This window comes from Eumetopias jubatus, unplaced genomic scaffold, assembly GCF_037043125.1.
Source record: "Eumetopias jubatus isolate StellerSeaLion01/CBP00866 unplaced genomic scaffold, mEumJub1_p1.0 scaffold_4, whole genome shotgun sequence".
NCBI classification, from domain to species: domain Eukaryota; kingdom Metazoa; phylum Chordata; class Mammalia; order Carnivora; family Otariidae; genus Eumetopias; species Eumetopias jubatus.
Window position 1 is genome coordinate 108,647,050 of NW_028274810.1, and position 15,213 is coordinate 108,662,262.

General features: G+C 61.1%; 1 protein-coding gene across 2 annotated transcripts in view; it reads left to right on the forward strand.

The window, feature by feature from the left end:
* Positions 1-15,213, forward strand: part of ZC3H3 (zinc finger CCCH-type containing 3) — an 89,964-nt gene that overhangs the window by 30,892 nt on the left and 43,859 nt on the right. For both annotated transcript variants that reach the window (XM_028093507.2, XM_028093508.2), the window contains exon 4: positions 6,055-6,208. In XM_028093507.2, the coding sequence (XP_027949308.2) occupies positions 6,055-6,208 (154 nt within the window). The remainder of the gene's footprint in view (positions 1-6,054; positions 6,209-15,213) is intronic.

The following is a 15,213-nucleotide window of genomic DNA, read 5'->3' on the forward strand; positions in this document are numbered from 1 at the left end:
CCCCTGCCCCATCCCCCGTCAAATAAGGGTGGGAAGGTCAGGGCCCCGGAGGGCGGGGTGATGCATCTTGAGCCAGGTGCCCGGAGCCTGCCTGGGCTCAGTCCCCCCACTGGCTCTCCGGAGACCCTTCCCCAGCTCAGGCTCTGTGGGCTCCTTGTTGCCCACCCACTGTCTGGACCCACCTGTCCTGCTCGGCCCTGCCTGGCCCCCCGTCCATCCCTGTCACTGTCCCTGGGGTGGCGCAGAGTCTGGGAGCAGGGTGAGGCCTTGGCCGCAGGTATGAGCCTTTTGCCAGCCTTGAGGCAGTGCAGGGTGGGCCCAGATGCCATGCTAGCCAGCTCCTCCCCGGGTTCCCGGTAGCCTCCCAGCGCACCTCCCCGCTTCTGCCAGAAGCCGGAGCACTGCCCAGAGCCTGTGGCCATGTTGTCCTCTCTCTCTGGACCCCGCTAAGGCCCCTCCTCCTCCTCCCAGGCTGGCGGTGTCACTGCTGGGGTGCTTCCTATGGGTCCCGCCTATGGTGTGCACCCCTTTGCACACTGATCATCATCCAGTGTGGTCACAGCTGTAAGCAGAACGCTGATCTGAGGGTCTTGCTCTTTCTGGAGAACAGGATTATGGCCAGGGCCCACCCCGAAGGCTGTGGGCACTAGGGACAGTGCCCAAGGAAGAGGCCTTGGCGGGGGGGTGTCTGTGGGTATGCCCCACCCCGTCAGCTTTCTGCTTCCCGGGCACTCACAAGGGCCTCCTGGCCTCTCTCCGGGGTGCACTAGCAGCCCCACTGCCAGGTGCTCTCCCGCATCTTTGCCAAGGAGGGGCCTGGGCTGGTTCCCATGGCTCGACACCCTGCTTGCTCTGTCCCCTCTAATCTGCCTGTTGCCAGAACTCCCTGTCCCTCTCCCAGGGTTGAGGACACCAGGGCCAGATCCTGGGCTGGGCCAAAGTTGCACCTCATCCAAAACTGCCATGGAAGAAAGACCTTTCAGACCATGGAAGAGCAAGTTTGGGCGTATGGAGGTTGGCTGTAATTGGCACCCTTTTAGAACAGTCTTCAGCCAGCGAAGGGCCTGGGCCGTGTGGAGGCGCTGACGTGTCAGCATTGCTGTTGTGGAGGGCAGACCAGGCGGTACGCACAGGGAGGGGGGTCGCAGTGGATTGTGCACCAGGGAGCTGGGGCCAGAGGAAGGCCCTTCTGGCTCAGCATCCCCAGCAGCCCGGCTCCCCACCCTCAGTCAGGGGTCTCTCTCCCCCACCACCCTGCCATGGCCCCGAGAGGCTGGGGGTCTGGGGCCTGGCCTGGTGCCCCTCCTTCAGGAGCATATCTTGGTTTGTAGGCAGACTGCATGCTCCGTATACGGGTCTATGCAGCTGTGCTCTGTTAGCACGGGTGTCTTGTATGGCTGATTCCAGTGAACTCCGTGCTCAAGTATCAGTCACTGGCTTTCCGCTTGGCGGTCCCGTCCCCCAGCTGGGATGAAGGGCCAGAGGCGGCTGTGCCTGTGGGCTGTGCCTCAGCCAGCAACACCCCAGCTGCCTCCTCATGCGGCCTGGTCCTCGGAGGCTCAGGGGAAGGGCTTCTGGAACGGGGTGGGAAGCCCAGCTGTGGACTGATCTGCCACCTTCTTATGGCATCCTCAGCCTGTGGCTCAGTTGGCCTGTTTCCAGGCTCTGGAGCTCCCATCTATGGCCCGTTGCTGGAGGCTGGGGGGCAGGAAGTTGTGGGGCCTGGGACATGTGGTCCCTGCCCCTCCCAACCAGGCCTTTCCCAAGGCAGCCAGACACGGACAGCCAGATACCACAGGGGACACTCACATGGCCCTGGGTTGGCCAGGCCCATTTTGGACGCTCCCTCCCCTGCTGGTCACATCTTCTGGCAGGTCTTTGCACAGAGCCTTTATTTTCTCCTCATTCATTAAACAATTGTGAAATTAGCAACTCATTTTCTACCCAGTTATTGCCCTTTGAAGTTCCATAAAAATCTGAACTCCATCTCAACTCCTGCTCTGCACTAACAGAGAGAGAGCCGTGACCTCTGTCTGATGGGCTCTGCCATCTGTGGTGGCTTGTCTGAGGAGGGGGGCTGGGCGAGCTGGGGCCGGGGGTTGCTGCAGACGACTGCTGCAGATCGCCGTGGCCCTCCCTTCTCTGCCGTCCGCCCAGTGCGTGGCGGCCCTGGGAAGGGCTGGCCAGGGGCTGGTGTGCTCCGTGCTTCCGCAGCCGGATCACAGAGGGTGATACACATGGGGCTCGGCCACCGGACGGGTCCCAGGCACTCCGGGCCTCAGCGGCCTCCCTCCCTGACAGCAGGCCTGCCCGTATGTGTTGCATCTGTGCTTGGTGCACAGGAAGGCCCCTGGCAGCACCGTTGTCCCCCCCTACCCCGCGCAGGGCCCCTGAGCATGGGAATGTGGGGAGGCCGGCCCCTGGGCCGACTGTAGGCACACAGGCTCTGCTGATAGATGGGCTCATATCCCACTCAAATATGATGCCAGCAGTTTTTTTGTAGTTTGTCTTCCATTGCGGTAGTAAAGTTTTTAATTAGGAAAGCTAATGAGATCGATTAGTCATTAGAAGTGACCTCTGCACGGCAGGGCGGAGAGGGCTGTGTGTGGGCCTGATAACGCGGCGCCCGGGCCTCATTGGCAATAAAGGCGCAAAGGGTTTGATTTGAGTGAAATGTGCCACAGGGAATACATCATGCGGAGAAAAAAAATTACAACCCTGGGAGTCTGTAATGAAGGGAATTAAACCCACATCCTATCTAAATAACATGATTATCTACACAAGCCGTCCACCAGCAGGGAGGAGTGGCGGGCTGTGCTGGGGCAGCCTTCCCCGCCTCAGGGTCGGGGCAAGGCCTGGGCGCCCGCACCATGGCGACGGCGCCCCTCAGCCTGCCCGTGCCGGCCACTCCACCTCCGCGCTGGAGCAGGGCCCTCGCTCCCTCCTGCCCCGTTCCTGGTCCCCCTGCACCTGTCGGCTGTGGGGGCACACCGCCCGTCTCTCTGCCCTCGGCAGGGACGCCCCAGACGGGTCTCCCCGGGGTCACTGTCATGGGCACTTCCACTGCCTGTGTCCACACTGCCTGTCGAGGAGAGACAGGGACTGGGAGTGGTGTGCAGGCCACTGTGGGGGCAGGGCGTGGGCTGCTGTGCCCTGCCCTCCCCCTTCCGTTTCTTGGGACCATGGGGGTGGCGGCCGAACAGAGGCCGATGTGAAGGAACTGACACTAGTCAGCCTTGTAAGAGGAGGCCTGCCTTATGACCGTGTTCTCCTAGGAACGGTAATGGGGCACTAATAAGTAAAATGCAGTAAGTTAAGCAAAAAATTGACTTTGCAGTAGGCCTGCACTGTGCGGGAATGTATTTTTTTTTTTAAGATTTTATTTATTTATTTGACAGAGAGATAGAGAGCACAAGTAGGCAGAGAAGCCGGCAGAGGGAGAGGGAGAAGCAGGCTCCCCGCTGAGCAGGGAGCCCCATGCGGGGCTCGATCCCAGGACCCCGGGATCACGACCTGAGCCGAAGGCAGCTGCTTAACGACTGAGCCACCCAGGCGTCCTGTGCAGGAATGTATTATAAGTACTGCAGCCTGTTAACTTGAATGCAGAGTCCAGGCCCTTGGGCATGGGGGCTGGGGGCTTCCTGGAGGAGGTGGTAGTGTTGTGCATTTGGAAGAGGGGAGCAGAGCTGGGCCAGGCTCAGGGTTCCCTGTGCTCAGGAGGAAGGGGATGAGGGTGGTGAGGCAGCAGGAATCCGGCTGCAGAGCCAGGGTTGTGCGGCTCTAGTTGGGGGGGGGGGGGCGCGGCGGCACCTCACATCCCGGAGCGGCAGGTGGTGGCTGCCCTGGGAAGCTCTTGAGCCGGGGTCAGGGGCTACAGGCAGGTGTGCTGTCCAGACGCAAGGGCTGCAGGAGCAGGGAGGCTGTGAGGTTAGCTAGGGGCTTGGATGACTTAAAGGAAGCCTCTTAGTTGGAACAAGCTGTTATTGATTTTCTTTGGTCTATCTTTGCTTGTAAGACCTTGAAAATTCAATTCAGCAAACATTTATCTACTGATGCCCCACTGTATGCTAGGCTCTCCCCTATGTCCCAGGTGTGTGTGGGGTGCCCAGAGCTAAAGATCTGCTCAATTTGATCGCTCAGCAAGACCAGGTGTCCCTGGTGATGCCATGTCGCCCTTTGCTTTTGCTGAGCTTCTTTTTTCTCCCTGACTCCCCAGAGCTGCTGCTTTTGGAGGGAGGGAGAATGAAGGAGAGAGAGGGGGAGGGGAGGGGGACCTCTCCTGTTGCTGGGGAGTCTGGCCCGGCCTTACCTGCATGTGTCATGGTTCCCTTTGGTGGGCAGCTGCTGTGGGTCCCTGCTTCCAGTCCAGGGACCAGAGTTCTGCCCTGCTCCTAGCACTCTGTGGGCCTTGAAGCCCCATGTCCACCCCCTTACAGGTGCAAGGGGCCTCCACATCCTCCTTGGTCTGGCAGCAGGGGTAGACCCTCTGGTCTGGGGGCACTTGGGAGGGCTCTGAACCACACTGTGTCCTGGCCTTGCCATGTGGGTGGATGGGAGCCCTGGCAGAGGGTGGGGGGACACCTGAAGGAGGGGCTCTTCTGACATCTGGACCAGGAGGCACGGTGCCAATTACCAGCCACTTACTTGCTGTGCAGGTGTGGTGGCACCTACAGGGTAGGCTCGTCCTGTTTGCTCCCGGCCAGGTGTCCCCCGGGGTACAGTGGGTTCTGGCGGGCTGGACAAGCCTGGAGAGGGGGTCTGTGGGCCAAGGTGCTGATTCAGGGGCCTGGCTGTGGGCGAGAGGTCTTTTGGGTCTAGGGCTCTGGAGGAAGATTTTTAGACGCTGTCTGTAGACCCGTAACAGCTCCTTGTGGGCAGGTAACGGGGAGGTTCCCAGTCCAGGTTGGGATGTGTGGGTGCTGGGAAGGTGCATCCTTGGGGCCCAGGGGAGCAGGCAGAGGTCATGGCCCGTGCTGTCAGGGGAGTGGAGTGGCCGGCACTGGGCAGAGTCAGCAGGGGATCTGTGGGTTTGGGGCCGCTGCATGCCTGCCCTGCTCCCTCTCCTGGGCCATCCTGGACCCCCGGCACACTTCATCCAAAGGGTCGTGGGCCCACCCTGGTGCTGGTACTCCAGCAGTGAGACTGCGTGCGTTTTCCTGGTGGCCTCATCTGGCACCCATGGCCCGGCTGCCTGGCTGTGGTGTCTGGGTCAGTTCCTCATGAGGGTGTCTCTGTGGTGGGGGCCCTGGGAAACCACCCACTGCTGGGGTCCTGCTGGCCGCCGCCCTTCCAAGCGGAGCTCCCGGGTGCTGTGCAGGCAGGTTGGACGGAGCCGGGAGGAGCCCGCAGGGAGCCTGGGTCCCAGCGCCTGTCCGAGAGGGGAGCTTCCGGAGAGGCTGCTGGCTGTAGGGTGGGTCATGAGAGGCTTTAGCGCCTGCGTCCCGCGCCGCACTCGCTTTAATTATCTGGGCAGTTAGAGCTGTATATTATGAGAGCCGGACAATTAGGTACATTCCTCGAAGCTGTGGAGAAATTGCCGGCTATCAAGTGGAAGGGAACTCGGGCAAAACAGATCCCTGTTAATTGCATGAAACATTCAGCGAGAAGAAAAGCTGTGGCATTCATCACCCTGCAAGATGTTATGAAAACAGTGGTGATTAAATACATAAATCTGCCTGAGCTTGTTGGGGGGGTTGCCCAGTGAGGGAGGTGAGCACTCTGTACCCCGGGCCTCCCGGACCCGCCCGAGGTCCCCTCCTCGCTGCCCACGGGAAGCCCTGGAGACTGGGGCCAGCCCCGAGTCTGGGGGCTTCGGTGCTGCCTGCTGAGGGGCTCCAACTGCCCTCGTCGGCTGGCCCAGGGAGGGTTGGCTGCTGCTTGCCATGTCACTGTCACTGCGCATCCCCGGTGCCTTGCACGTGCCTGCTGTCCTGCGTCTCAGGACTCCAGGCCTGGGCCCAGCTCTCCTGCAGCCATGGGGACGTGTGTGTGCCACGGGGAGGGCCTGGGGAAGGCGACCTCCACTGACCACGTCTGTGTGGGTTTTCTCCGCAGCGTCCAGTCTGCACACCCCGCGGACCCCTCCCACCAGCAAAGTGATCAAGACCCGCTACCGCATCGTCAAGAAGACCCCAGTATCTTCTCTCAACGCCCCCCAGTTTCCCCTGTCCCTGCCCTCCTGGCGGGCACGGCGGCTCTCCCTGTCCAGGTAGGAGGCCCTCCTCCAGGCTGCCACGGGCCCGGGGCCTGCTGGGGGCCGAGCTTGCCGCTCAGAAGTGCCGGGTCCACAGTTTGTTGGCGGAGAAACGGGCCCATTTTTTCCATTCAGCAGTCTCTGCACCAGACATACGGCCAGCCTGTGTGGGCCACGTGCACAGACTTGTGTGCCCCCCACCGTTGTCAGGAAGCTATTAGCTGGCAGGGGACGGCCGAGGGGGGGCACCACTGTCCAGACCGTTGAGGCTGTACCTCGGCGTCCTTCACGGAGAAACTTCTGGTTAGAGTCTGGGCCGTGAGCAGCCCTCTGGAAGCGGTGACATACTGATTGTCTGGGGCAGGAGAGGAGGCTGTGGCTCTCTCCATGCGACCTCCACCCTGGTCCCACCCGCGCCCCCAGTGCTGCGGCCTTACTCCAGGCTGCTTCCGGCCGACAGCGTGCAGGGTGGGGGCAGTTCCCTCTTCTTTCTCGGTGCCCTGGGCCCAGAGGGGGAGGGCTAGTTGGGGCAGCAGCATTAGGGGACTGAAGTTGGGGGCCCCCTCTTGTGAGCCTGCTCAGCCTTGGGGCCTCAGGAAACCCAGCATGGGGGTGTGGCCCCTTCCTTTGATGAGGTGGGGGGAGGGGTGGCAGCTCTGGCGGTAGGTGGAGGCCAGGCAGTGGCAGGCTCTCTCCCTCTGTCCCCTCGCCCCCCTCTGGGAGCCTACTTCCTGGGGGAGCAGTGTGGGAGTTCCTTTGAATGTGGGCCTTCGCTTGGCTGCAGTGGGCAGTCTAGGGCACATAACTTCTGACCGGAGGCTGTGGGGCAAGGGATCACTGTGCTCCAAGGGGCTGGACCACCTCTAGTCCTGGGCAGGGGCCATTCTGCTAGCCCAGCATGAGCCCCCCCTCCCCCCACCGACAGTGGCTGCCGGGCTCTGGGGCCATGAGAGGAGGTGCCACCCACTGGCCCACGGCACGTGCACTGGACGACTAGCCCACCCCGGCACTGCCCTCCTCCCTTACCACGAGGTTGCACGAAACTTGGCCCTGCTGCCGATTTTTCTGGAGGCAATAGCTGGAAGTATATTTTAAATTAATTTTACTGCACTTTTTGTAATATTTTTGTTTTAAATAGATTTATAAGTATCTTGGGGGCTATTTCTACAAATTTATGAAGATAATTTTCACTCTCTCGATAAGGTTAAATTTACACCTGCTATTTCCATATTAATTCACAGTGCTAAGTGGGTCTAATTTTCTTCCGTTCTCCTATCTAGTGAGCATGGCCTTTCCTAATGCAATTTCCCCCTCACTAAATCACTGTGATCGGGAGTCATGATCGAGCTAAATTAACTTAAATTAATTTACTTAATAAGAGCCCCAGATCATCGTGAATGAGGTTCAGATTTATTGATTCTTGCTTCTGCCTCCCCTCCTGCAGCCCGCATTCCGGCCCCACATCCAGCCCCGGCAAGGCCCCGCCTCTCCCCAGGGGTGTGACTGCGGCGGGGTGGGGGGTGTAGCTTTTTGCCAAGGAGGCCCTGGGTTTGGGTTCAGCTGGGCCAGTGCTGAGCTTGCTAGGCCCCGCGGGGGTCACCGAGCAGACGTGGGAGCCAGGCCCTGTGGGGCGAGGGCTCCTGGGGGGGGGATGGCTAGCTGCGCCCCTTAAGCAGTAGCCACCTTATAACCAGCCGGAACGTCAAGCCCATTAGGTGGAGAACCACCCAGTCAGCAATAGGACAGGGAATATGCCTTCACCTCAGTGTGGGAGTTGAGGAGCGGGTGGGACCTGAGAGAGCCGTGTGGGCAGGCATGCGAGGTCTGACCTCGGGTCAGGTAGATGGGGTGGGCTGTGAGGGGAGGCCAGCCTGGGGCTGTGGATGCTACAGGCCAGGCTGAGAACGGACTGAGAATGGACGGGCCCAGGTCCAGCTGCCAACCCTGTACGGCCACTGACAGCTGAACCCACCCTCAGGATGGCTGCACATTAGCCGAGGCCGTGTGTGGAGGCTTTGCTCCGTGGGGTCTCCGTGTGCCCTGACCATTTTACCCCAGGCATCTAGGACATAGCCTGAGCACAGAGCCCTGGATTCTTGGGGGACCAGGCCCCTGGGCTTGGTGGGCCTACAGGGTAGGGTGTGGTGGGTGCTGAGGGCTGAGTGACTCAGGTCCTGGGAAATGTGTCTGCGGGTGGGCTGGGCTTCCTTTGCCCAAGGTCAGCTGGACCCTGGGGGACTGCCTTCTCAGCAGAGTGGCCACCTGTGGCTGCCTGGCCTCGCTGTTGGCTGCGCACGCCTGGGCTTGGCTTGTCGAGGCCCCAGAAAGGGCCTGTCTCCGGGGCCAGCGGCCAGTCTGGTGCCCACCCACCTGCTGCCTTCAGCTGTGTCAGAGCTGGGGGCTGCCTGTGTGTGGTCAGCAGGCCCTGGGGAGGCTCTGGCTGACTGGCCCTGTTCATCTGCAGGTTCTTCAACTTTTCCCTGGGCAGAGGAGAGGTTGGGCTGGTGGCTGGGCCTAGGCCAGCATGGGATCCGAGCCGCAGTGGTGAGAAAGGGCTTCTTGCCAGGTAGCCGGCCTGAGCCCAGGGACCATGAGCCCTCCTTGGGCCTCCTGATCGGTACCCGCCTCAGAGGGGTACACCCTTGGGGGGTGCAGCAGACAGACCCCAACAGCCCTAGAAGCTTCAGTCGGCAGTGTTGGGGGCTGGTAAACACAGGTGGGAAGTAAGGCCAAGAGTGCCAGCATTGGCATGGGGTGGCCCCAGGTCCCACTCTCCTGCAGGCGCGCACTGTAGGGAGGAAGCTGTGTGTGCTTGGGAACGCTGCCTTCCTGGGGGAGCCTGCGGAGCGCCAGTGACCCTGGGCAAGCAGGAAGGCCAGGGGGCAGAACTCTCAGCCTCGCTGCAGCCTGGCCTCCGGAGCAGGGCTGGGTTGGAGCCTGGCTCAGCACCGCCCTGCGGCTAATGGCCAGCGGCCTTGGCAAGTCCCCGCTCTCCCTGTTCCCAGGGATGACAGCCCTCACTGCTGTTGGGGGATTGCCACGCTTGGTCCTGCGCCGCAAGGGGCCTGGCATTGGAATGACTGTGGAGGTAGCAGGGCCATGGCCACCCTTGTCCCCGGAGGGTGGGACCAGGGGAAAAGCAGGCCCCTCCTGGCAAGGATTCTTAACTGCATGCGGGGGCTGCGTCTGTGGTGCCAACTGCCACCCACTGGTGGGCAGGCTCCTGGCCTCGGGCTGTCTGGACGCAGGGGCAGCTGCTGATGGCCCCAGAGGCCGTGGGCCTCATCAGTTCAGGACCCACAGGAGGCCGGGCTGGGCCCCTAGGACCTCGTACCACTGGTGCCCAGGACCAGCCCTGGGGTTGTGGGGTGCCTTGGGGGGCGGCAGAGGGTCCTGCGAGCACCCCAGAGGGCTGAGGCTCACGCTGAGCAAAGATTTAATGTTTTTGTTCTCAGATCTGTGGATTTGCCTGTGCCCTCGGCGGCAGTTCCAGCAAGGTCATTAATCTGAACTGAAGCTGAAATGTGACTTATATCCCTAAACTGCCTGTCACTTTTTTTCTTTTTCCAAATTCATTTGACACGAAAGCGCGGAGTAAACAGGAGCCGCTGTGCTTAAGCAGATGAGTCTGGAGGCCGCTCCTTCCCGACTACAAATGGTGCTGTCATAGGGCCTGCCGTGCGCAGGGCTGCCTTACTTTATTTTATTTTATTTTATTTTTGTGTCTGTGCGGTAAATCTTAAGTAATCTCCGGGTGGTTTGACGAGGTTTGGGCTACGATTTTGCAGGCTCTGAAATGCTTTTCCGAAGTAACGTCTCATTAAAGAGGAACTCAGCCTGAGGATGGGCAGCATCCCCTTGGGGGTGGCCATGGGGTCCCCCGTGCCCCCCTCATGTGCCCACCCCCAGGGCATCGTGAGCCGGCCGCGGCCCCGCTCTGCCGTCCATCTGCCCCGACACCGGGGCATCGGGCACGGCTCTCGAAGCCTGGCACACTTGAGCAACAGACGTGTACCCTCTCCGTTCTGGAGGCTGGGCGTCTGAGGTCAGGGTCCGGACCACGGAGAGCTGCTTTCTCACCGCACCCTCACGCAGCAGAGACGGCGCTCCGGGGTCTCGCCTCTTTCCGTGGGGCACCAGCCCCGTCGTGGGGACCTCATCCTCATGACTGCCCCACTCTGGACCCTTGCCAAGGGCCCACCGCCAGACACCATCCCACTGGGGTTAGGGTTTCAACAGAGGAATTGGTGGGGCACAACATACGATCTGTTTGGGGAGTGCCTGCTCATCCCCAGACCTGCCCTAACCAGGCCAATGGAACTGGGGCTCCTGCAGCCTCCTGCCCTGCCCTGAAGGCTGTGGCAGTGAGAGGAGCTTTGGGTGAGCCCTCACGTGAGGGGGGTGCCCCCTCCATGTCACGGCCACACCCCAGGTCCTGCTCTGTGTCTGGCGAGGGCCCTGCTTGGTGGTGAGCACATGGGCGCCTCCTGCTCAGCCCAGGCCAGGACCTGTGAGGGGCTAGTAGAGAGCCTGGTGCTAGGCAGCGGGGCTCCCTCAAAGACAGGGGTGCCACCATCCTGTGCCAGGTGCCCGCTTTGCCCACAGCGCTCCCCTCCCAGTAGGAGGCAAGCAGATAAGTGAAGCAGGTACCTCCATGGGGTGGTCAGTGCTGGGAAGGGGAGACGGGGGCTCAGGACGCCCAAAGAAGGCCACTCTAGGGGTGGGGCAGCTATGGTCGGTGTGGGCCATGCTGCGAGTGCCTTTCGCAGGGGCCTGGGGAGGGGGCCCAGAATGTCTTGCTCAGGGGGAGGGTGGCATCAAAGTTGGGGCCTGGAGCCCTGCCACTGGGCTGGTGGGGGTGTGGCGCTCCATCGGGGGGCTGCAGCCCTTCCGCCTGGCAAACCCCCTTCCCAGGCTGTGACCGCTTTGTTCGGGCCCAGGGCATGTGTCGTGGCTGACCTTGATCTTGACCTGGCTGGCATGTTCCTTGGGGTGCCCACCTGCCCCCGGCCTTCCCTTTGACATGGAGCCTGGGAAGCCATTCACCGTGCCCGACTCCAGCTACCCCGTGCCCCCAGCTGCCCCGTGAGGGCAGCCTCTGTCCCAGCAGCCTGAGAAGGGTGCCAGGCCAGGCACAGCTCCCACTGTCCACGAACGTGCTGAGTGACCATGGCCAATGCAGCAAGAGTTTGAATTGGTTCTGTCACAGACGAGAGTGTCCACTTCAAGTGAAGAAAGCTGTCTGGCTGCTTTCACGTGAGGGCCAGCTGGGGTCTGGATGTGGGATGCCCCCTACAGGCCTGGCCTCCTCTGTGCGGCGGGCCGTCGGGGCTGTCCTGGTTTCCTGTCAGACGCAGGGAAGGCCTGGCCTGGATGCTTCTGGGGTTCTGCCCAGCTGGCTGCCCGTGGAAGGGAGAGCACTTTTTCCGAAGGAGCCCCCGACAGGTGCTGTGGGGACAGCTCTCTGCCCCACACGGGGCTTTCCTTGCTCGACTCAGGCGCAGGTGTGTGCCTGTGCGTGGCTGCCTGGGCTACATGTGCGTGACCCCAAGGAATGGCCCATCCCGTGGGCCCCTGCTCGATGGTGACTGGAGAACCCACAGGCCCCTGACCCTCTCCAGCCAGGGAGGATAGGGTGGGGGCTTCACCATCCACATCTGGGGTTCCTAGTACTGATTGGGATGGCCAGGCCTATGTGAGGTGGGGAGCTGCTGCCAGGGTCCGAGGGGGGCGCCTGGGGCTGGGCTTGGCAGGGTGACCTGCGCCACACCAGCCCCCGGGGCCCCTGGTCCTCACCTCCATGTCCGTGGTCCCCTCAGAGGGCAGTGAGGAGAGTGAGGTGAGAGCCACCCACCTGGTCAGGAGCTCTGATTACACAGTGACACTCTTGGTGCAAGGGGCTCCTAACCACACTGACAGGATTCTAGGCCCTGAGTGCTGTGGGAGATGGCCTGCAACCCAGGCTAGAATTAGGGGGTGGTTTGGGTCCTGGCTCTTAACTGGGTGGTACTTGAGCGGTCTCTCTCTCCCCGGTTCCTGGTGTTGAAGTACAGGTCAGTCCCTGGCAGAAGAGGGGGAGACCCCCAGGCCAGTGGCTCTAGCGGCCCCTTCTCTGGCCATAATCTGAGGTCTGTGGAGGCTGCCCCAGGTCAGGTCACTGCCTGTCTGGAAGTTGTGGCCCAGTAGGGGACAGACCCTGAGTAGGCAGTTGCAGAAGTGTCCCCAGGCCAGCGTGCTGACACGTCCAGCAGGCCTGGGAGGTGTGCATCTCGCCTAGGCCTGGCTCTGGTGAATGGGAGGTGGCCAGGCCCGGGGAGGGGGGTGGTCTTCCCTGGTGGAGGAAATGGCACTCATAGCATGAAGCCTGAGCGGGAGGCAAGGCAGGTTCAAGCGCAGAGGCTTGATTAGGCCTTAGGCTGCAGGGGCTAATGATACCCAGAGCCCATTGGGCAAGCAGCGAGTGACCCTGGCTCAGCTCCCGCTGCAGGGCATCCGGCCACCCAGAGCCTTGCTGACCACAGCATGCATCTTCTCTGGCCAGCCTGGCAGAGGGTCATGGTTGGGCTGTGGCTTGCCTGAGGCAGATGTGCTCTGTGGCTGGCGGCCGGCTTTGTTTCTTTCATTTAGTTTTTTTAGGTTACTTCATTTCGATACACTTTTGTATGTAGAGAAAGGTTGCAGAAATTGTGTTCTTCACCTAAATTCACGGACTACTTACACTTTGCCCCATCTGCTATATCATTTTCCCCCCCCTTCGTATACGACCGTTTGGGTGGGAATTGGAGACTTGGTGCCCCTTGACTGGCCGCTGCAGTGTGGTCCCCAGATTAGGGAGTGCTGCCCAGCAGCAGAGCTGGCTGTGCACCCCCATGGCATTTGGGGGTTGTGTCCTTTCAGAGTCATGGAGTCCGGCCCTCAGCCTTGCTCCCTTTCGTGACCCTGACGATTTGGAGAACGGGGGCCAGGTGCTTCGTGCAGCATCCCTGGGCTTAGAGGCCTCTGTGTATGTGAGGAGACTCAGCTTCACCATTTCAGTAGGAATGCCGTGGAAGCGCTAGGCGGCCCCCTCCCTGCAGCCTGGGGGACCTGGCATCTGGCGGCCTGGTGCCCGTGTGAGCCTGAGCCCCTGGCTGACGACCCAGGCTGGTCACTCCACGTGTTTGTGGAGAGGTCTGTCGACTCTGTGCAGAGGACCGCGTTCCTTACTGGGCTTCGCCCACACCTTCTAGACCCTTCGGGATTTCTGACCCTTTCTCCTTTTGTATCGGCTGGAGGGTGTCCTGCCAGGAACCACTGTCCCTTATCCCCCATTGCTTTGTACATTCATTTGGTTATTTCTGACAGTGGGGACTCCAGATTCTTACTTTATCTGATAGGCTATAATCTGTTCTCATTGTGATTCATTTTGACCCTCAGTTTGTCCCATGCGGCCTGTGGAAGCCCCTTTGAGTGGCCTGGGCCCTTTCTGCGTGGCTCCCTCATGGCTTCCAGGCTCACTTGGAACTTTCCCTCCCCCAGCTCGGAGCTAGCCACCTGTCTGCAGAACCTGGCTCGTGGTCATGCGGTGGCTCTCAGCTGCTCTCAGTCCCCCACCGTGAGGGTCTCATGGCCCTGGGGTGACGGGGGTGCGAGGAAGGGGAGTCCCGTGGGGGCTGTGCATCTCTGCTTCCAGGCCCTGTGGAGTCCGAATCTTTGCATCTGCGCACACAGCTTTTTCTAGGTTGGAGCCCTGGAACGCCTGCAGATGCCACTGTTACAGCTCCACGCACTGCTCCCTTCTGCTTTCCAGGGGGCGGGGGGGGGGGGGGTACTTGTGACTCTTCCCTGACAGGGACACCTGGTCCCTCATCCTCAGTATGTGCACTCACTAGAGCTCCACGTTTGTTTACAGGGCTTTTTAAGGTAAAATTTACATCCAGTGAGATGCGTGAATTTTGAGTTTTGACTAACGCATGCACCTGTGTGGCTCGGCCTCTGTCAAGGTCAGGACGCTCCGCCACCCGGAGTGCTCTCGCGCTCTCCCCGTCGCCAGCCCTCACCCAGGATGATTGTTCTGTCTGCCCCGCGGACTTGCTGGGCTCGATCTGGAGCATCCCACGTGTAGAGCAACATGCTCCCTCTCCCGTGGCGTCGGCCCCGTGCCTCCCGCGCCCCCCGCGCCCTCGTGCGCCAGCACTTCACTTTTTATTGCCAAGTGTCTTCTGTGGTTTTCCCCGCACTTGTTTATTAGCTCTCCGCTCAGTGGACGTGTGAGTTAGTCCCACTTTTAAAGAACCCTGGACGAAGGCTGCTGTTCCCGCCTGGCCCTCTGGGGACCAGTGTCCTCAGCCTGGTGTGCGCCCAGGAGGGGGGCTGCGGGGACACACGGGAAGGTGCGCGTCCAGCTCTTCCCAGAGCGGGGGTGCCCTTTCTGTCCCCATGACAGCACTTGGTGTTACGGTCTTTTTAATTTTCGTATTTTCCGTGTGGGAGCGTCTCGCCATGGTTTGATCTATGTTTCCCTGACTGGCCGTGATGCAGAGCACTCATTCATGGGCTTACTTAAGGCCCTGTGGGCTCCTTGGCCCATTTTTAAGTTGGTCTGTCCTTCGTTCTCAAGCCACAGGAGTGCGTGGAACTTGTGTGTGTCGCCTGCTTGGATGCGGCCTTGTTTCCTGCACAGGAGTCTGGGGGGCTCAGCCCCTGCGGCTGCCGGCTGCCAGTCTCAGACCCTTGTTCAGAGGGCAGCGTTTAGACACCCCCCTCCCCAGGGGACTCTCACTGGTCTCTGTCAACACCACTGTGCCCCTGTCCCAGAAGTGCCCCCATGTAGGCTGTGGTGTCCCTGGGGGACCTGGAGCTCCCGAGGGGAAGCCTGGCCCTCCTAGACCTCTGTGGTCCTGTGCAGGGCAGCACAGGCTCCTGCTTTGTGCTTTCAGACAGGGCACGTTTGCCGGACCCGCTCCTCCACCCTCACTCACATCTGTCCCTCACCGGCCCATGGCCCACGGCCCTGGCCTGGTCAGAGAACAGCCTTTCCT